Source organism: Coregonus lavaretus, assembly GCF_964263955.1.
Source record: "Coregonus lavaretus genome assembly, contig: HAP1_SCAFFOLD_4073, whole genome shotgun sequence".
NCBI classification, from domain to species: Eukaryota; Metazoa; Chordata; class Actinopteri; order Salmoniformes; family Salmonidae; genus Coregonus; species Coregonus lavaretus.
Window position 1 is genome coordinate 5,001 of NW_028162955.1, and position 22,927 is coordinate 27,927.

Here is a 22,927-nt window from a genome sequence, read left to right on the forward strand (position 1 = left end):
CCCTCAGCAGAGAGCTGCTTCAGAGTACTAGTACAGCCTCTCTAAATCTATCACTAGCAGAGAGCTGCTTCAGAGGACTAGTACAGCCCCTCTAAATCTATCACTCAGCAGAGAGCTGCTTCAGAGTACTAGTACAGCCTCTCTAAATCTATCACTCAGCAGAGAGAGCTGCTTCTAAGTACTAGTACAGCCTCTCTAAATCTATCACTCAGCAGAGAGCTGCTTCAGAGTACTAGTACAGCCTCTCTAAATCTATCACTCAGCAGAGAGCTGCTTCAGAGTACTAGTACAGCCTCTCTAAATCTATCACTCAGCAGAGAGCTGCTTCAGAGTACTAGTACAGCCTCTCTAAATCTATCACTCAGCAGAGAGCTGCTTCAGAGTACTAGTACAGCCCCTCTAAATCTATTTAAATTGGAATCTCTTTGCCCTTGATCAAATATTAAACTCTTTCAGATTATTGTGAAGTTGAATATCTGAGCTGATTCAGTGAGTTTCTTTAGTCATTTAGCTGACTCATTCCATTGAGAATATTTAATGCATTTGATACCATTTCCCAGCTTTCATTAGAGGGTCTGTGACTCCTCTATTCTTCTGTAATTGAAGTATAGAGGAGTAGATTAACAGAATGTTCAGCAGAAGAATAGAACTCTTGGAATGTTTCTGCTGAACTTTGAGAGTAGGTTTAATATTTCTTCACCTCAAGACGTGGTGTCTTTTCAGGTCACATGAATTAAAGATACGCCAAATATTCTGCGTCGCTCAGATTTTCTAGCAAATTTGGAGAAAAAAAAGCAGGTCAGGGAAAATGAAGGCAGTGAATTTAAATCCCCTGTCTGTCTGATATTATGCTACTGTATTGCCAAATGACTAATTATTGTTTTCCATTCTGCTGTTTTCTCCAGGAATCGCCTCCCTGGGTGCACAGTTTGCCAAACTCCCTAAGGGGCTCAAGCATTTAAACTTTTCCAAAACCTCATTGTCACCCAAAGGTAATGACTGGAGTTTCTTACATTCTGGCAATTGCATGGAAAACTTGTATTCAACTTCCAAACCATGAAACCACAGGAATTTCTCTAATGTTCAAAATCCACAGTGCTGTTTTCTGTTAAATAATGTTCCTTTTTTGTGTCTGAGAGATATATGAGAACAATCAGGTTTGCATTACTTATATGGTTTCTTACATTGTTCTTAGGTTCAAAGTATTCACCAAGCAAGGGTTAAAGCAAATTATAAACTGGGTGGTTCGAGCCCTGAATGCTGATTGGCTGAAAGCCATGGTATATCAGACTGTATACCACGTGTATGACACAACATTTAGTTTTACTGCTCTAATTACGTTGGTAACCAGTTTATAATATCAATAAGGCACCTCGGGGGTTTGTGGTATATTGCCAATATACCATAGCTAAGGGCTGTATCCAGGCACTCTGCGTTGCGTCGTGCTTAAAGAACAGCCCTTAGCCTTGGTATATTGGCCATATACCACACCCCCTCAAGCCTTATTGCTTAGTTGAGCATCATCATAGGAGATCAATTACTCAGTCCTCCTCTGTTCACACCTCTGATTAAACTGTTCACACCTCTGATTAAACTGTTCACACCAACCAGCATGGTGTTAGTAATATAGTCCTAATTAGTGCTGGAAGTCCGTCAAGCCCCCACTTTTTTAGTCTCACTCTCAACCAAACAAATTGTAAACCACCTTAAATAACCATAACCGCATAACCTGCCTCCCTCCCCTAGCCCCCAGCTTCAACATTGAGGAAGATGGTGGTTCTTGTTTCTATAGTAGGGCTGACCCCAATAAGTCGACTGTTCGATTGTTTGGTCGAGCAGTAGCAAATATATAGACATTTTCTTATGCCGCACGAGACGCCTGTCTGATTTGCGCCCATCCCAGTGAACGAATCCATTGTGGAGGCTGAGACTAATCCATTGCGGAGGCTGAGACTAATCCATTGTGGAGGCTGAGACTAATCCATTGTGGAGGCTGAGACTAATCCATTGCGGAGGCTGAGACTAATCCATTGTGGAGGCTGAGACTAATCCATTGCGGAGGCTGAGACTAATCCATTGTGGAGGCTGAGACTAATCCATTGTGGAGGCTGAGACTAATCCATTGTGGAGGCTGAGACTAATCCATTGCGGAGGCTGAGACTAATCCATTGTGGAGGCTGAGACTAATCCATTGTGGAGGCTGAGACTAATCCATTGTGGAGGCTGAGACTAATCCATTGTGGAGGCTGAGACTAATCCATTGCGGAGGCTGAGACTAATCCATTGCGGAGGCTGAGACTAATCCATTGTGGAGGCTGAGACTAATCCATTGTGGAGGCTGAGACTAATCCATTGCGGAGGCTGAGACTAATCCATTGTGGAGGCTGAGACTAATCCATTGTGGAGGCTGAGACTAATCCATTGCGGAGGCTGAGACTAATCCATTGCGGAGGCTGAGACTAATCCATTGCGGAGGCTGAGACTAATCCATTGCGGAGGCTGAGACTAATCCATTGCGGAGGCTGAGACTAATCCATTGCGGAGGCTGAGACTAATCCATTGCGGAGGCCGCGTGGATGGCACAGTCCAAGAAGAATGGGAGTGTGGCTAAAATGCACAATGCACGTCTCTCTCCAGAATGCGCTCTCTCCCACCACTTTGTGCACATTCATTGTTTCATAACTTCATTGTGTGAATTGTTTGCCTCTATTGTTACTCTATTAATTCCCCATTACATACGTCATCAGTAGTAGCCTACGTTTACCATTTTAATTCCTATCATTTCTAATCTACAATGTTTGTTCGGGTTATGATCATTTCTGTTAACGCATTCAATATATTATTATTCCAGTCTTTTAACGTTCTCATTGTCAGAGTGGACACGTTGCAGAGCGGACAACCTGCTACATTTGTGAGAAACAAGTTTTGGATTATTTCATTACATTTACGAGTTCTGGCAGTTTAGTCATTGTCTTTTGTGTAGAGTGTTACTGTCAATGTTGAGTAAAGACGCGCACCTGATTACTCATAGAAGGAGGCCTATAGGCTACCTGGTCTGTGAGGAAATGTAGGGATATAAATGTGCCCATTTGAGGATCGGATAGTATTTCTGATTGGCTTAACGCACTAATGAGCTGTGGAGCTTCTCAAAGTAATGTTTTCTCCACCTATATTCTTGTCTGATGCTGTTTGATGAAATAAGACACAAATGATTTAAGAGGGAGCCAGAGATCAAGATAACCGTTATTTTTATAACCAGGTATCACCTGGTGGTAATACCTGGTGGTGTTATCTGGTGCTGATACCTGGTGGTGATACCTGGTGGTGTTACCTGGTGGTGATACCTGGCGGTGATAGGAGTTATTTATATGTTTCAGTGTTCTTGTAATAAGATTTATATTGGAAAAACATAATGTGCCTTGAAAGTACACCTTGGAGAACATAAATCCACTATTAGACGTCAAGATATCACCTCGCCAATTGCGAGACACTTTATAGAACAAAATCATTATATTACTGAATTGCGTTGCGTTGAGATCGAAAAAGATCAGATTTTGCATATCGTTTATGAGTTGGCCCCACATATTTATGAAAGGCTGTGCCTGATGTGCAAATGTGCATATGAAAACCATAACTTGCACGCAGATCGGTAGAAATGGTAAGTAAAAATTGGCATTCCACATGAGAAAGGTTGCCGACTCCTCGTGTAGCCTATTACCGGCAACTTCAGGAGAGTAACGGCAGAATCTGCGAAAGCCGGCAGGAGGGGGAGGAGGATGGTCAGTCAGGTTAAGATTTTTCTCATCTGGTTATCTTGATCTCTGGCTCCCTCTTAAATCATTTGTGTCTTATTTCATCAAACAGCATCAGACAAGCATATAGTTGATTTTATTAAAACACATACGGTGTGTATATATATATGGAAAAATACACATTTAAACATTTTGACCAATCGATTGGTTGAAAGAACAGATTACTTTCGGTCGACCAAGATTTTATTTTAGTGAGGGACATCTCTTTTCTATAGTAAACCTGCTAGTAAGGGATGCTCATGTTGTTTCTATAGTAAACCGTCTCTCCCTCTCTCTCTCTTCTCTCCTCTCTCTCTCTCTCTCTCTCTCTCTCTCTCTCTCTTCTCTCCTCTCTCTCTCTCTCTCTCTCTCTCTCTCTCTCTTCTCTCCTCTCTCTCTCTCTCTCTCTCTCTCTCTCTCTCTCTCTCTCTCTCTCTCTCTCTCTCTCTCTCTCTCTCTCTCTCTCCCTCTCCCTCCCTCCCTCCCTCCCTCCCTCTCTCTCTTTCTTTATGTATAGATTTCCTCTAGAATTAAATTAGTTTTTGTCCTAGCAGCCTCAGGTTTGGGCATGCTTTAGAATGACCCTAACGACTGGTATTTATCTGCCTATTGATTGGTTCTCCCAGGAGAGAGGCCCGTTCCTCAGAGTTCACACTGACTTATGGGAGTTTGATTCTGGGCCAGAGAGGTCCCTCACTGGCTGTCTTACCCTCTCTAGCCAGGTAGATCTGTGTTTGATGTGACATTGACCTTATAGAGTTCAAATAAATGTCATAATCAGCAGGCGATGGCCTTGATGCCACTAACAAGCCTAGCAATGCTCATGTCCTACAGTATATTTTGCTTTTCACTGTGAAATATTAATGGCTGAAAATCAGGCCATCTGCTGACCTTCCTGTAGCCTGTCCTGTGGTGTTAAAGTGAGTCAGTTATTAATTATATGATGCAAAACGCATCATATTGTGACACTTTCTGTATTTTGAAAATGTATATATCTTGAAAACTTGATTGCTGACATTTTGAGACTGTATCAACAGTGGACTAATGAAACAAATCCCAAAATATAGTTTTTGAGTGGAATGACGTAGATGCACAAAGTAAACAGCATAGTGGGTCAATTTCTGCAACAACTAAGAGTGTTGACGCACGAGGCTCAACTTCTCCGCTGTTTTGGTCCCGTGGCTACCACGTGGTGGTGATATCTGGTGGTGATACCTGGTGGTGATACCTGGTGGTGTTACCTGGTGGTGATATCTGGTGGTGATACCTGGTGGTGATACCTGGTGGTGATACGTGGTGGTGATACCTGGTGGTGATACCTGGTGGTGATACCTGGTGGTGTTACCTGGTGGTGATACCTGGTGGTGATACCTGGTGGTGATACCTGGTGGTGTTACCTGGTGGTGATACCTGGTGGTGATACCTGGTGGTGATATCTGGTGGTGATACCTGGTGGTGATACCTGGTGGTATTACCTGGTGGTGATACCTGGTGGTGATACGTGGTGGTGATACGTGGTGGTGATACCTGGTGGTGTTACCTGATGGTGATACCTGGTGGTGTTACCTGGTGGTGATACCTGGTGGTGATACCTGGTGGTGATACCTGGTGGTGATACCTGGTGGTGTTACCTGGTGGTGATACCTGGTGGTGATACCTGGTGGTGTTACCTGGTGGTGATACCTGGTGGTGATACCTGGTGGTGTTACCTGGTGGTGTTACGTGGTGGTGATACCTGGTGGTGTTACCTGGTGGTGTTACCTGGTGGTGATACCTGGTGGTGATACCTGGTGGTGTTACCTGGTGGTGTTACCTGGTGGTGATACGTGGTGGTGATACCTGGTGGTGTTACCTGGTGGTGTGACCCGCTAGACCTTCCACAGGAACATAAACTTAACACTTTACATGTAAACCTTTTTCTTTCTATGCATTCATTTTATTAAAGGCAAAAGTCCCCCCCTGTTAGAGCGTCCTCTAACCTGTTTTCCTGTTCTGTACCCAGGGGGCAACAGCCCTGTATTACTGTACATTACCTCTCTGTTCTCTAACCATCCTTTACCCCTCTGTGTGTTGTCCCAGGGGTGAACAGCCTTGCCCAGTCACTGACTGTCAACCAGTCCATCCCTAGCACCCTCACCCACCTGGACCTCTCAGGGAACATACTGCGGGCAGACGACATCCCGGTAGGTGGCACCATGGTCACAATCTGTCTTGGTCACTTCATTAATGACAGTCATAATGGGTAGAGTTTGAGAGGAGAAAGGACTTTGTTCATTTGCACAGATATTGAAACAAGACTTAAATCAAGACGGGAGAGAACCAGCTGAAACCAGCTCGTCTAGTCTTTACACACCCAAGACCTATTGCATCATCTCCCCTCCTCAGAGCCAGGCAGACACAAAAACACAACCGCAGTCCAAAACCCACGCACGCACACACACACACACACGCACACACACACACGAACACACACACACACGAACACACACGCACACACGCACGCACGCACACACGCACACACGAACACACACACACACGCACGCACGCACACACACACACACACACACACACACATACGAACACACACACACACGAACACACACACGCACACACGCACGCACACACACACGCACGCACACACACACACACACACACACACAAACACACACACACACACACACGAACACACACACGCACGCACGCACGCACACGAACACACACACATACGAACACACACACACACGAACACACACACGCACACACGCACGCACACACACACGCACGCACACACACACACACACACACACACACACGAACACGCACACACGCACACACACACGCACGCACGCACACACACACACACACACACACACGAACACACACACGCACGCACGCACGCACGCACACACACACACACACACACAAACACACACACACACACACACACACACACACACACACACACACACACACACGAACACACACACACACACACACACACGAACACACACACACACACGAACACACACACACACACGAACACACTCACGAACACACACACACACACGAACACACACACACAGACGAACACACACACATCCACACGAACACACGAACACACACACACAAAAACACACACACACACACACACACACACACACACATACACACAAACACACACACACACACACACGAACACACACACACACACACATATAATGACCTCAGTGCTCTCAGTATAGCTGTTGATCCCAATATTGACGGGTCACCCATAACAACCCCTGACAAGAGATACAATGGCCTTCAGAGAAATTATGGTCCGTCGGTAGAAAATCACTATACATTGGGCAGGAAGCATTATTACCTCTTACCTATAGACAGCATCAGACCATCATGTATCCATCCAGACTGTCTTCGTGTGCTAGTGCTAAAACTTTTTTCTCAATTTTTCTACCAGCATTTCTACCATTTCCTGGGCCAACCCAACAGCCTGATGACTCTGGACCTGTCCAACACAGACTGTTCTCTGGACCTGGTGAGTGAGACAATAGTCTGGTGTGCATAGCAATGTATTTTCCTTTAATAGCTAAAGGCTAACGGCTAATGCTAATATCTGTTCTAACCAATTCCTCTGTATTCCAGGTGTGTTCTGCTCTTCTGAGGGGCTCCGTTCAGAACCTCTCTGTCCTCAACATGTCCAAGAGTGTATTTGCACATAGGTGAGACCCACGACTTCCCATAATATAACAACCACCAGTAGGGTAGGGCAGAGTACCACAGACCCTCTGCCTCAGCCATGGGGGTCATCTTATCTTATCATAATACATCTATTTTATTCCTAGCATTATCCAATTTAGCTCATTCATTTGATCTCCCCATATTGCCCGGTTGGTCACAAAGTGTTAGTTATTGTACGGCTGCTACCAAAGACCCCATGTTGCCGCTTTACAGCCGTATTCAGATTGTAATGTATTTAAATATTAATATTTACCTAGTCTGTGGGTGGTTTTCATTTATCAATGTGTCCAAACCAGGAGGGTGGATGGCTGTTAATTAGAGAAGCTGACTGACAGTTTTTTTTAGGATTTCATTTTCTGCTTTATTATCAATGAAATTCCCAGAGGGGCAATTACTTTGGGGCATGTCTGCAACAGCAACAACAACAACAACATGACAACATACCATAACCACACCACAATGAGACACCACACCCAACCATTCACATCATCAAATCATCATAGAGCACAAGACATTACCGGGATAATCACCACATTAGATTAGATAGTCTTAGATTACATAGTCTTAAATGTGACAGGCAAAGGTCTCCACAAAAACCATAACACAAAATAATGCTAATTTAGGCTTCATTAAATAAGCCTCAACAAATGTTTGGTCTATGACTAGATTTTAGCTGCCACTTCTACTTTTTGGTGATGTCATTTTCTGGCCATAGAACACGAAGATGACATCATTTGAGGGCGTAAAGAATAATTGCTTACTGCAAGGAACACAAGCTACACACATGGCTTTATGGGTAATTTTTCTGGATCAGAAATGAAACAAATGATACTGACATGATGTAAGTGTTGGTCCCATTTTTCATGAGCTGAAATAAAAGATCCCATACGCACAAAAAGCTTATTTCTCTCAAATGTTTTGCACAAATTTGTTTACATCACTGTTAGTGAGCATGTCTCCTTTGCCAAGATAATCCATCCACCTGAGAGGTGTGACATATCAAGAAGCTGATTAAACAGCATGATCATTATACACAGGTGCACCTTGTGCTGGGGACAATAAAATGCCACTCTAAAATGTGCAGTTTTGTCACACAACACAATGACACAGATGTCTCAAGTTTTGAGGGAGCGTGCAATTGGCATGCTGACTGCAGGAATGTCCAACAAATCTGTTGCCAAAGAATTGAATGTTCATTTATCTACCAAAAGCCCCCTCCAAAGTCGTTTTAGAGACTTTGGCAGTACATCCAACCGGCCTCACAACCGCAGACCACGTGTAACCGCGCCAGCCCAGGACCTACACATCCAGCTTCTTCACCTGTGGGATGGTCTGAGGCTGGAGAGAGGGGGTGCTCAGGAGTATTTCTGTCTGTAATAAAGCCGTTTTGTTGGGAAAAACTCATTCTGATTGGCTGTGCTTGGCAGGGGGGGGTCTGGGCAGGGGTGAAGTAGTTGATGTTGGTGTGATGTTGTCGTTTGTATGTGTATGTTTTGTATTGTTTAAAAAAAAAGTACGAAAAATCTAACCCCCCAAAATAGTGAGGCACATTGTAAGTATATTATTATAATATATTTCTGTCCCATAGTTTCTAGAAATTATGTATTATCTTAAACCAAAAGATTATCTCCTGATAATGTCCACTGCAACTGACACATTTCACGCACATGCAGGCACGCTCGCACACACACACACACACACGCTCGCACACACACACACGCTCGCACACACACACACACACACACACACATCTTACTGGGATGACATCACTGTCAGAGACACCTTTGATTGGCAGATATGTATATCAGTGTTGTTGTCATCACCAGCCTCTCCAATCCCAAGGTATGGGAACAGCCTCTCAGTAAATGTGTCTTTTATAAATGTAGATGAGTGTCATGTCTTTGGGGTCGTAGAAGGACACCTCCCCCCTGTCGTAGTCCAGCTGCACTCTGATCCTCTGGGGTCTCCTCTTCAAAGTGATGACGCCACCTCCTCCTCCTTTATATTTACCACTCTGCTGCTCTATACACCAGATCCCATGCTGTGGTGATGCATCCCGTTCCCCCTTCCTGTCAAGGGACTCTTTAGCCACGCCCAGAAGCCAGTGAGTGTGGTCCCCCACCTCCACCTCCCAGCGGTGTTTCCCTGAGCTAAACCCCTCAGAGCCCAGAACATCTATATACTTCATTAATCGCTCTGGGTTGTCAGGGAGCTGCTGTTTTGTGCCTGTGTATCTCACACTGGTCAGATCATCAGTCAGAGAGAGCCAGTGGGAAGCTGTGTTGGGGTCCAGAATCACAGGAGTGTATTTGAGGATCCCCTGCATCTTCTCCCAGACTCTGAACTGCAGGTTGCCCAGGTGTTTGGCCACGTCTATCAGAGCTCCTGAGACCAGCTGTGGATCCTGCAGTGTGCACTTGGCTCTTTCCTTTGTGGTCTTGGAAGTTCTGCAGGAATGAGATGTCTTCAGCTTTCAGCTCCTTCTCTATGGCTCTGATTGTGTCTGAAAGTGACGATTTATCTCTGCTCATCTCTTCAATCTTCTTTCTTCATCATCTGACTCTTCTGCTCCTCTTCCTCCCTCAGTGCATCTATCCTGGCCTCCTCTTCCTCTTGTAGAAACTGGCGAAGCTTCTCAAACTTTTTCCTAATCTGCTTTTCTGTGTGCAAGGCCTGGCTAGTAATGTGCTCTGCTGTTTGATCACAGGTTAGTTGAACTTTATTGAAGACCTTCTTCTTCTCCTTTAAGGGCTTCAGGGCAGTCTGGAGTTCCTCCTTATAATCCTGTACAGCCTCATCTACAGGGACACAGTGTTAAGCCCTGGCTCTGGGAACTCTTAAAAGTTGAGCCAGGGTGTGTAGTGTCTATGTTGTATTTTCTATGTTTCGTTCTAGTTCGTGTTTTCTATGTTGGCCAGGGTGGTTCCCAATCAGAGGCAGCTGATTCTCGTTGTCTCTGATTGGGAACCATACTTAGGCAGCCGGTTGGCACTAGTTTATTGTGGGATCTTGTTCCGTTAAGGTTTGTGTTGTATGACCTAGGACTTCACGTATCGTTTTGTTGTTTTTGTTCGGGTGTGTGTACTTAATAAAATAATGTACGCTTATCACGCTGCGCCTTGGTCCGCTTCTTACAACGATCGTGACACACAGACATGACATCTATGTTTCTTTGAGGACTGACACACCACACAGACGGGCTGTTTATCCTCCAGACAGAAGAGTTTGAATTTCTCACCGTGCAGACTGCAGAGCACCTCAGACCCTGCAGAAGCTTTCTGACTCCCCTCCTGTACCTCAGACCCAAATGAAGCTCTCTGACTCCCCTCCTGTACCTCAGACCCAAATGAAGCTCTCTGACTCCCCTCCTGTACCTCAGACCCAAATGAAGCTCTCTGACTCCCCTCCTGTACCTCAGACCCAAATGAAGCTCTCTGACTCCTCTCCTGTACCTCAGACCCAAATGAAGCTCTCTGACTCCTCTCCTGTACCTCAGACCCAAATGAAGCTCTCTGACTCCCCTCCTGTACCTCAGACCCAAATGAAGCTCTCTGACTCCCCTCCTGTACCTCAGACCCAAATGAAGCTCTCTGACTCCCCTCCTGTACCTCAGACCCAAATGAAGCTCTCTGACTCCTCTCCTGTACCTCAGACCCAAATGAAGCTCTCTGACTCCCCTCCTGTACCTCAGACCCAAATGAAGCTCTCTGACTCCCCTCCTGTACCTCAGACCCAAATGAAGCTCTCTGACTCCTCTCCTGTACCTCAGACCCAAATGAAGCTCTCTGACTCCCCTCCTGTAAGAAGGCCTCACACAGGCTCTTTAGAGCCAGGTTACAGGGAGGTTCAATCATAGGAAATATTCTACAAACTGGACATTCCCGTGGTTCCTTCTGTTGCCAGCATAATTCCACACAGGTTTTACAGAAGCTGTGGCTACACGACAGGAGGACAGGATCTCCTCTCTCCATCCTTCTCCCTCCATCCTTTTCCTCCCTCCATCCTTCTCCCTCCATCCTTCTCCTCTCTCCATCCTTCTCCCTCCATCCTTTTCCTCCCTCCATCCTTCTCCCTCCATCCTTCTCCTCTCTCCATCCTTCTCCCTCCATCCTTTTCCTCCCTCCATCCTTTTCCTCCCTCCATCCTTCTCCTCCCTCCATCCTTCTCCTCCCTCCATCCTTCTCCTCCCTCCATCCTTCTCCTCTCTCCATCCTTTTCCTCTCTCCATCCTTCTCCTCTCTCCATCCTTTTCCTCCCTCCATCCTTCTCATCCCTCCATCCTTCTCACCCCTCCATCCTTCTCCTCTCTCCATCCTTTTCCTCTCTCCATCCTTCTCCTCTCTCCATCCTTTTCCTCTCTCCATCCTTCGCCTCTCTCCATCCTTTTCCTCCCTCCATCCTTCTCCTCTCTCCATCCTTCTCCCTCCATCCTTCTCCTCTCTCCATCCTTTTCCTCCCTCCATCCTTCTCATCCCTCCATCCTTCTCCTCTCTCCATCCTTCTCCTCTCTCCATCCTTCTCTCTCCATCCTTCTCCCTCCATCCTTTTCCTCCCTCCATCCTTCTCCCTCCATCCTTCTCCTCTCTCCATCCTTCTCCCTCCATCCTTTTCCTCTCTCCATCCTTCTCCCTCCATCCTTTTCCTCCCTCCATCCTTTTCCTCCCTCCATCCTTCTCCTCCCTCCATCCTTTTCCTCTCTCCATCCTTCTCCTCTCTCCATCCTTTTCCTCCCTCCATCCTTCTCATCCCTCCATCCTTCTCACCCCTCCATCCTTCTCCTCTCTCCATCCTTTTCCTCTCTCCATCCTTCTCCTCTCTCCATCCTTTTCCTCCCTCCATCCTTCTCCTCTCTCCATCCTTTTCCTCTCTCCATCCTTCTCCTCTCTCCATCCTTTTCCTCCCTCCATCCTTCTCCTCTCTCCATCCTTTTCCTCCCTCCATCCTTCTCCTCTCTCCATCCTTCTCCCTCCATCCTTCTCCTCTCCATCCTTTTCCTCCCTCCATCCTTCTCCTCTCTCCATCCTTCTCCTCTCTCCATCCTTCTCCCTCCATCCTTCTCCTCTCTCCATCCTTCTCCTCCCTCCATCCTTCTCCTCCCTCCATCCTTCTCCTCCCTCCATCCTTCACCAACAACCTGCCAATTCTGTTTCTGCCTCGGTTGCAGTTTTCACCTCTCTCTCTCTCTCTCGCTCTCTCTCTCATGCATTCGTTAGCTGATCCTGGAAAAGAGCTCTTTTCACGAAACTCCAAATTCTCTTCACAGCACCTTAACTGAAAAGTACACCGCTCTGCTCTCACAGACAGGGAAGAGGTTCAACGTTTTGCATGGTTGTTTAGCCAGTCAGTTCCTTAAATTAACCCGAATATACGTCCAAAGTTGAGGAAACGGTAAACTTTGAAAATTGCTAACAGGACTATTCTGACCAATCTCCAAATACAGGACCGGAAGAGTCAAGCCCTTGGGCTACATGATGATGATGCCCATCCGTTAGCTGACATTTGACCCCTGGTGCATCACTCTTTAGGAGATCACTGAGGCCAGGCAGCACAGTAAAACTCTTGACTCTGCACTGCTGAATGTAATGTCAGCCTGGGCCGTCCTTATTGATGTCAGTGTATTGATATCCGTGTCAGGTTCAATGGGTTGGAAGGCTTCTCTCTAGAGAAATAGAGGCATGGTAACCAGAAAATGATTACTGTGAAACTGAAACCTGTCCTCAGTGAACTGAGCAGACCATATCGGACATCACAAATGATGTGCACTGCATGTTAGAACCATTATTCAGTGGTCTATTCTCACAAACGCGAGGTATGAAAACAACTCTTATCTGTCAAACACCTGAAGATTGATTTGTAGACATGGTACCCTCTTTGCATATCAGTCAGATGACCTACAGTAGTAGTGGTTTAATGGTTCAAGGATAGAGACATTTGTTTGTTTAAAACTTGAAGACTAAACTACCCTCACATCATTACCCCATCACAGTCTCTCCTCACATCATTACCCCATCACAGTCTCTCCTCACATCATTACCCCATCACAGTGTCTCTCCTCACATCATTACCCCATCACAGTGTCTCTCCTCACATCATTACCCCATCACAGTCTCTCCTCACATCATTACCCCATCACAGTCTCTCCTCACATCATTACCCCATCACAGTCTCTCCTCACATCATTACACCATCACAGTCTCTCCTCACTTCATTACCCCATCACAGTCTCTCTCCTCACTTCATTACCCCATCACAGTCTCTCTCCTCACATCATTATCCCATCACAGTCTCTCTCCTCACATCATTATCCCATCACAGTCTCTCTCCTCACATCATTACCCCATCAGTGTCTCTCCTCACATCATTACCCATCACAGTCTCTCCTCACATCATTACCCCATCACAGTCTCTCTCCTCACATCATTACCCCATCACAGTCTCTCCTCACTTCATTACCCCATCAGTGTCTCTCCTCACATCATTACCCCATCACAGTCTCTCTCCTCACATCATTACCCCATCACAGTCTCTCTGGGGACAGAGAGAGAAGCTACTGAAGACGCTATCAGCTAGCCTATAAGGGAGGGTGTGGTAGCGTGGGACAAAGAGAGAAGCTACTGAAGATGCTATCAGCTAGCCTATAAGGGAGGGTGTGGCAGCATAGAACAAGCAGACAGCAAGCTGCTATGTTTTATAAAAAGGGATGCTACTGGCTTTCTAAACACCATAATAATGAAGGCTGCAGCCATATCAGGGCTACTGGCTTTCTAAACACCATAATAATGAAGGCTGCAGCCATATCAGGGCTACTGGCTTTCTAAACACCATAATAATGAAGGCTGCAGCCATATCAGGGCTACTGGCTTTCTAAACACCATAATAATGAAGGCTGCAGCCATATCAGGTCTACTGGCTTTCTAAACACCATAATAATGAAGGCTGCAGCCTTATCAGGGCTACTGGCTTTCTAAACACCAACATAATGAAGGCTGCAGCCATATCAGGGCTACTGGCTTTCTAAACACCATAATAATGAAGGCTGCAGCCATATCAGGGCTACTGGCTTTCTAAACACCATAATAATGAAGGCTGCAGCCTTATCAGGGCTACTGGCTTTCTAAACACCATAATAATGAAGGCTGCAGCCATATCAGGGCTACTGGCTTTCTAAACACCATAATAATGAAGGCTGCAGCCTTATCAGGGCTACTGGCTTTCTAAACACCATAATAATGAAGGCTGCAGCCTTATCAGGGCTACTGGCTTTCTAAACACCATAATAATGAAGGCTGCAGCCATATCAGGGCTACTGGCTTTCTAAACACCATAATAATGAAGGCTGCAGCCTTATCAGGGCTACTGGCTTTCTAAACACCATAATAATGAAGGCTGCAGCCTTATCAGGGCTACTGGCTTTCTAAACACCATAATAATGAAGGCTGCAGCCTTATCAGGGCTACTGGCTTTCTAAACACCAACATAATGAAGGCTGCAGCCTTATCAGGGCTACTGGCTTTCTAAACACCATAATAATGAAGGCTGCAGCCTTATCAGGGCTACTGGCTTTCTAAACACCAACATAATGAAGGCTGCAGTCTTATCAGGGCTACTGGCTTTCACGCCTAACATCTCCTAGCTGTGACAATATTCACTGTATACTCTACTGTTAGCCTCATTCAACACATCCTGATTTGGCGAGGTCACATTCTGTTTCACTGGAGAGCAGCGTTCAATTGTGGTTCACAAGGCTACTATACCATGGCCTCTCAGGTATCATCTCTTGCGTGGGCTTACTATCGTCTCTGTGGTTCTGTTTGTCTCCAGGAAAGGCAAAGATGTGCCTCCATCCTTCAAGCACTTCTTCAGCAGCGCCATGACCCTCAGCTGCATCAACCTTTCAGGAACCAAACTCCCTCCAGAAGCATTGAAGTGAGCAAACTAACCATGCTCCCTCTGTCTCTCCCTCTCTCTCTCCCTCTGTCTCTCCCTCTGTCTCTCTCTCCCTCTGTCTCTCTCTCCCTCTGTCTCTCCCTCTGTCTTTCTTCCCTCTGTCTCTCCCTCTGTCTCTGTCTCCCTCTGTCTCTGTCTCCCTCTGTCTCTCTCTCCCTCTGTCTCTCTCTCCCTCTGTCTCTCTCTCCTTCTGTCTCTCCCTCTGTCTCCCTCTGTCTCTCTCTCCCTCTGTCTCTCCCTCTGTCTCTCTCTCCCTCTGTCTCTCCCTCTGTCTCTCCCTCTGTCTGTCTCTCCCTCTGTCTCTCTCTCCCTCTCTCTCTCTCCCTCTGTCTCTCTCTCCCTCTCTCTCTCTCCCTCTGTCTCTCTCTCCCCTGTCTCTCCCTCTGTCTCTCTCTCCCTCTGTCTCTCCCTGTCACTCTCTCCCTCTGTCTTTCTTCCCCCTGTCTCTCTCTCCCTCTGTCTCTCTCTCCCTTTGTCTCTCTCTCTGTCTCTCTCTCCCTCTGTCTCTCCCTCTGTCTCTCTCTCCCTCTGTCTCTCTCTCCCTCTGTCTCTCCCTCTGTCTCCCTCTGTCTCTCTCTCCCTCTGTCTCTCTCTCCCTCTGTCTCTCCCTCTGTCTCTCTCTCCCTCTGTCTCTCCCTCTGTCTCTCTCTCCCTCTCTCTCCCTCTGTCTCTCTCTCGCTCTGTCTCTCTCTCCCTCTGTCTCTCTCCCGCTGTCTCTCTCTCCTTCTGTCTCTCCCTCTGTCTCTCTCTCTGTCACTCTCTCCCTCTGTCTTTCTCTCCCTCTGTCTCCCTCTCCCCCTGTCTCTCTCTCCCTCTGTCTTTCTTCCCTGTCTCTCCCTCTGTCTTTCTTCCCTATCTCTCTCTCTGTCTCTCTCTCCCTCTGTCTCCCTCTCCCTCTGTCTCTCTCTCCCTCTGTCTTTCTTCCCTCTGTCTCTCTCCCCCTCTGTATCTCTCTCCCTCCGTCTCTCCCTCTGTCTCTCTCTCCCTCTGTCTCTCCCTCTGTCTCTCCCTCTGTCTTTCTTCCCTCTCTCTCTCCCTCTGTCTCTCTCTCCCTTTGTCTCTCCCTCTGTCTCTCTCTCCCTCTGTCTCTCCCTCTGTCTCTCTCTCCCTCTGTCTCTCTCTCCCTCTGTCTCTCTCTCCCCCTGTCTCTCTCTCCCTCTCTCTTTCTTCCCTCTGTCTCCCCCTCTGTCTTTCTTCCCTCTGTCTCTCTCTCCCTCTGTATCTCTCTCCCTCCGTCTCTCCCTCTGTCTCTCTCTCCCTCTGTCTCTCCCTCTGTCTCTCCCTCTGTCTTTCTTCCCTCTATCTCTCCCTCTGTCTCTCTCTCCCTTTGTCTCTCCCTCTGTCTCTCTCTCCCTCTGTCTCTCTCTCCCTCTGTCTCTCTCTCCCTCTGTCTCTCGCTCCCTCTCTCTCTCCCTCTGTCTCTCCCTCTGTCTCTCTCTCCCTCTGTCTCTCCCTCTGTCTCTCCCTCTGTCTTTCTTCCCTCTGTCTCTCCCTCTGTCTCTCTCTCCCTCTGTCTCTCCCTCTGTCTCTCTCTCCTCTGTCTCTCCCTCTGTCTCTCTCTCCCTCTGTCTCTCTCTCCCTCTGTCTCCCTCTCCCTCTGTCTCCGTCTCCCTCTGTCTCTCTCTCCCTTTGTCTCTCTCTCCCCCTCTCTCTCTCTCTCCCTCTGTCTCTCCCTGTCGCTCTCTCCCTCTGTCTTTCTTCCCTCTGTCTCTCTCTCTGTCTCTCTCACCCTCTGTCTCCCTCTGTCTCTCTCTCCCTCTCTCTTTCTTCCCTCTCTCTCTCTCTGTCTCTCTCTCCCTCTGTCTCCCTCTCCCTCTGTCTCTCTCTCCCTCTGTCTTTCTTCCCTCTGTCTCTCTCTCCCTCTGTCTCTCCCTCTGTCTCTCTCTCCCTTTGTCTCTCCCTCTGTCTCTCTCTCCCTCTGTCTCTCCATCTGTCTCTCTCTCCCTCTGTCTCTCCATCTGTCTCTCTCTCCCTCTGTCTCTCCCTCTGTCTCTCTCTCCCTCTGTCTCTCTCTCCCTCTGTCTTTCTTCCCTCTGTCTCTCTCTCCCTCTGTCTCTCCCTCTGTCTCTCCCTCTGTCTCTCTCTCCCTTTGTCTCTCCCTCTGTCTCTCTCTCCCTTTGTCTCTCCATCTGTCTCTCTCTCCCTCTGTCTCTCCATCTGTCTCTCTCTCCCTCTGTCTCTCCCTCTGTCTCTCTCTCCCTCTGTCTCGCTCTCCCTCTGTCTCTCCCTCTGTCTCTTCACTTTCACTCTCTCTGCTCTCTCTCTCCCCCTTCTCTGTCAATCTCTCTCTGCTCTCTCTCTCCCTTCTCTGTCTCAATCTCTCTCTGCTCTCTCTCCCCCTTCTCTGTCTCCCTCTCCCTCTGTCTCTCTCTCCCTCTCTCTCTCTCCCTCTGTCTCTCCCTCTCTCTCTCTCCCTCTGTCTCTCTCTCCCTCTGTCTCACTCTCCCTCTCTCTCTCTCTCTCTGTATCTCTCTCCCTCTGTCTCTAACTCTGTATCTCTCTCCCTCTGTCTCTCCCTCTGTCTCTCTCTCCCTCTGTCTCGCTCTCCCTCTGTCTCTCCCTCTGTCTCTTCACTTTCACTCTCTCTGCTCTCTCTCTCCCCCTTCTCTGTCAATCTCTCTCTGCTCTCTCTCTCCCTTCTCTGTCTCAATCTCTCTGCTCTCTCTCCCCCTTCTCTGTCTCCCTCTCCCTCTGTCTCTCTCTCCCTCTCTCTTTCTTCCCTCTGTCTCTCCCTCTGTCTCTCTCTCCCTTTGTCTCTCCCTCTGTCTCTCTCTCCCTCTCTCTTTCTTCCCTCTGTCTCTCCCTCTGTCTCTCTCTCCCTTTGTCTCTCCCTCTGTCTCTCTCTCCCTCTGTCTTTCTTCCCTCTGTCTCTCCCTCTGTCTCTCTCTCCCTTTGTCTCTCCCTCTGTCTCTCTCTCCCTCTGTCTTTCTTCCCTCTGTCTTTCTTCCCTCTGTCTCTCCCTCTGTCTCTTCACTTTCACTCTCTCTGCTCTCTCTCTCCCCCTTCTCTGTTTATCTCTCTCTGCTCTCTCTCTCCCTTCTCTGTCTCAATCTCTCTGCTCTCTCTCCCTTCTCTGTCAATCTCTCTGCTCTCTCTCCCTTCTCTGTCTCCAGCTCTCTCTGCTCTCTCTCCAACCTCTCTCTATCTCTCTCTCTCTTCTATCCCTCCTTCTCACCTTCTCTCTCTCTTTGTCTCTCTCATCTCTCCCTCTCTCTCTCTCTCTCTCTCTCTCTCTCTCTCTCTCTCTCTCTCTCTCTCTCTCTCTCTCTCTCTCTGTCTCTCTCTCTCTCTCTCTCTGTTTCTCTTTCTTCTCTCTCTTATGCTCCCCTCCAATATGTATTGTTTTCATAATAGGAAATATATCTACACTGAGTGTACAAAACATTAGGAACACCTTCCTAATATTGAGTTTCATCCCCATTTGCCCTCAGAACAGCCTCCATTCGTTGGGGCATGGATTACAAGGTGTCGAAAGCGTTCCACAGGGATGCTGGCCCATGTTGACTCCAATGCTTCCCACAGTCATGTCAAGTTGGCTGGATGTCCTTTGGGTGGTGGACCGTTCTTGATACACACGGGGAACTGTTGAGCGTGAAAAACCCAGCAGCATTGCAGTTCTTGACCCACTCAAACCGGTGTGCCTGGTACCTACTACCATACCCCGTTCAAAGGCACTTAAATCTTTTGTCTTGCCCATTCACAAACATACGCAATCCATGTCTCAGTTGTCTCAAGGCATAAAAATCCTTCTTTAACATGTCTCCTCCCCTTCATCTACACTGATTGAAGTGGATTTAACAAGTGACATGAATGCGGGATCATAGGTGTTCCTAATGTTTTGTACACTCAGTGTATATCTCGCTCTCTCAGCATCCCATAAACTAGACTGTATTCTTCATCCCATAAACAAGACTGTATTCTTCATCCCATAAAATAGACTGTATTCTTCATTCCATAAACTAGACTGGATTCTTCATTTTTAGTCTCTATTATAAAGCTAACCAATAGTGAGTCTAAAATGTATTAAACAATATTGTTGTCTTCCTTGCAGAGCACTTCTGCTGGGTCTGGCCAGTAACCCCAACATAAAGGAAGTGTCTTTAGACCTCAGCTGCTGTGAGGTAAGAACACAGAGATTCTAAAGGAAGTGTCTTTAGACCTCAGCTGCTGTGAGGTAAGAACACAGAGATTCTAAAGGAAGTGTCTTTAGACCTCAGCTGCTGTGAGGTAAGAACACATAGATTCTAAAGGAAGTGTCTTTAGACCTCAGCTGCTGTGAGGTAAGAACACAGAGATTCTAAAGGAAGTGTCTTTAGACCTCAGCTGCTGTGAGGTAAGAACACAGAGATTCTAAAGGAAGTGTCTTTAGACCTCAGCTGCTGTGAGGTAAGAACACATAGATTCTAAAGGAAGTGTCTTTAGACCTCAGCTGCTGTGAGGTAAGAACACAGAGATTCTAAAGGAAGTGTCTTTAGACCTCAGCTGCTGTGAGGTAAGAACACATAGATTCTAAAGGAAGTGTCTTTAGACCTCAGCTGCTGTGAGGTAAGAACACAGAGATTCTAAAGGAAGTGTCTTTAGACCTCAGCTGCTGTGAGGTAAGAACACAGAGATTCTAAAGGAAGTGTCTTTAGACCTCAGCTGCTGTGAGGTAAGAACACAGAGATTCTAAAGGAAGTGTCTTTAGACCTCAGCTGCTGTGAGGTAAGAACACAGAGAGTCTAAAGGAAGTGTCTTTAGACCTCAGCTGCTGTGAGGTAAGAACACAGAGATTCTAAAGGAAGTGTCTTTAGACCTCAGCTGCTGTGAGGTAAGAACACAGAGATTCTAAAGGAAGTGTCTAAGGAAACATCAGAGTGTCTAGGAAAACAGCAGGTTGTCTGGGAAAACAGCATGGTGTCCGGAGAAACAGCTGGGTGTCAAGGGAAACAGCAGGTTGTCTGGGGAAACAGCATGGTGTCTAGGGAAACAGCAGGGTGTCTAGGGAAACAACAGGGTGTCTGGGGAAACAGCAGGTTGTCTGGGGAAACAGCATGGTGTCTAGGGAAACAGCAGGTTGTCTGGGAAACAGCATGGTGTCTAGGGAAACAGCAGGTTGTCTGGGGAAACAGCATGGTGTCTAGGGAAACAGCAGGTTGTCTGGGGAAACAGCATGGTGTCTAGGGAAACAGCAGGTTGTCTGGGGAAACAGCATGGTGTCTAGGGAAACAGCAGGTTGTCTGGGAAACAGCATGGTGTCTAGGGAAACAGCATGGTGTCTAGGGAAACAGCAGGTTGTCTGGGGAAACAGCATGGTGTCTAGGGAAACAGCATGGTGTCTAGGGAAACAGCAGGTTGTCTGGGGAAACAGCATGGTGTCTAGGGAAACAGCAGGTTGTCTGGGGAAACAGCATGGTGTCTAGGGAAACAGCAGGTTGTCTGGGAAACAGCATGGTGTCTAGGGAAACAGCAGGTTGTCTGGGAAACAGCATGGTGTCTAGGAAAACAGCAGGTTGTCTGGGAAACAGCATGGTGTCTAGGGAAACAGCAGGTTGTCTGGGGAAACAGCATGGTGTCTAGGGAAACAGCAGGTTGTCTGGGGAAACAGCATGGTGTCTAGGGAAACAGCAGGTTGTCTGGGGAAACAGCATGGTGTCTAGGGAAACAGCAGGTTGTCTGGGGAAACAGCATGGTGTCTAGGGAAACAGCAGGTTGTCTGGGGAAACAGCATGGTGTCTAGGGAAACAGCATGGTGTCTAGGGAAACAGCAGGTTGTCTGGGGAAACAGCATGGTGTCTAGGGAAACAGCAGGTTGTCTGGGGAAACAGCATGGTGTCTAGGGAAACAGCAGGTTGTCTGGGGAAACAGCATGGTGTCTAGGAAAACAGCAGGTTGTCTGGGAAACAGCATGGTGTCTAGGAAAACAGCAGGTTGTCTGGGGAAACAGCATGGTGTCTAGGGAAACAGCAGGTTGTCTGGGGAAACAGCATGGTGTCTAGGGAAACAGCAGGGTGTCTAGGGAAACAGCAGGTTGTCTGGGGAAACAGCATGGTGTCTAGGGAAACAGCAGGTTGTCTGGGGAAACAGCAGGTTGTCTGGGGAAACAGCATGGTGTCTAGGGAAACAGCAGGTTGTCTGGGGAAACAGCATGGTGTCTAGGGAAACAGCATGATGGTGTCTAAGGAAACAGCAGGTTGTCTGGGGAAACAGCATGATGGTGTCTAAGGAAACAGCAGGGGTTCTTACCAGAGGATTGTCAATTCATATCCCACTGAGAGATGTAGATGTTTATAGGCTCTTTAGCCAGACATGTAAACATAATGTATTTAGCCTTCCAGTTGTGGAAATCGATATGAAAGACAGCTTTGTATTAGTCAGCATGGGATAATGAGAGAGGAAAAGTGTTTTAGTTGCTTTATCAATTTACTATACATCAACGACCCCTTCACTATAGTACTACATCAACGACCCCTTCACTATAGTACTACATCAACGACCCCTTCACTATAGTACTACATAATATGTGATGGAAATAATATGCCATTTAGCAGACGCTTTTATCCAAAGCGACTTACAGTCATGCGTGCATACATTTTTGTGTATGGGTGGTCCCGGGGATCGAACCCACTACCTTGGCGTTACAAGCGCCGTGCTCTACCAGCTGAGCTACAGAGGACCCCTTCCACATCAACGACCCCTTCACTATAGTACTACAGGGAGGGAAAAAAGTATTTGATCCCCTGCTGATTTTGTACGTTTGCCCACTGACAAATAAATTATCAGTCTATAATTTTAATGGTAGGTTAATTTGAACAGTGAGAGACAGAATAACAATAAAAAAATCCAGAAAAACTGTTTGAAATTGATTTGCATTTTAATGGGGGAAATAAGTATTTGACCCCCTCTCAATCAGAACGATTTCTGGCTCTCTTAAAGGGAGTGCTCCTAATCTCAGCTTGTTACCTGTATAAAAGACACCTGTCCACAGAAGCAATCAATCAATCAGATTCCAAACACTCCACCATGGCCAAGACCAAAGAGCTCTCCAAGGATTTCAGGGACAAGGTTGTAGACCTACACAAGGCTGGAATGGGCTACAAAACCATTGCCAAGCAGCTTGGTGAAAAGGTTACAACAGTTGGTGCGATTATTCGCAAATGGAAGAAACACAAAAGAACTGTCAATCTCCCTCGGCCTAGGGCTCCATGCAAGACCTCACCTCGTGGAGTTGCAATGATCATTAGAACGGTGAGGAATCAGCCCAGAACTACACGGGAGGATCTTGTCAATGATCTCAAGGCAGCTGGGACCATAGTCACCAAGAAAACAATTGGTAACACACTACGCCATGAAGGACTGAAATCCTGCAGCGCCCGCAAGGACCCCCTGCTCAAGAAAGCACATATACATGCCCATCTGAAGTTTGCCAATGAACATCTGAATGATTCAGAGGAGAACTGGGTGAAAGTGTT

General features: G+C 47.1%; 1 protein-coding gene and 1 pseudogene across 2 annotated transcripts in view; one reads left to right on the plus strand and one right to left on the minus strand.

The window, feature by feature from the left end:
• The window catches only part of LOC311118655 (F-actin-uncapping protein LRRC16A-like), a gene marked incomplete at both ends in the record, with an annotated part of 41,646 nt that overhangs the window by 1,614 nt on the left and 17,105 nt on the right, over positions 1-22,927 (plus strand). The window contains 6 exon segments of the mRNA XM_084193442.1: positions 906-992; positions 5,871-5,974; positions 7,249-7,326; positions 7,434-7,510; positions 15,351-15,455; positions 19,528-19,597. Coding sequence (XP_084049568.1) covers positions 906-992; positions 5,871-5,974; positions 7,249-7,326; positions 7,434-7,510; positions 15,351-15,455; positions 19,528-19,597 — 521 coding nt within the window.
• LOC311118654 (nuclear factor 7, ovary-like) lies at positions 9,282-10,691 on the minus strand (annotated as a pseudogene). Its single transcript has 2 exons — positions 10,685-10,691; positions 9,282-10,327 (listed from the first exon to the last, which is right to left on the minus strand). The product of its transcript is annotated as a nuclear factor 7, ovary-like (transcript).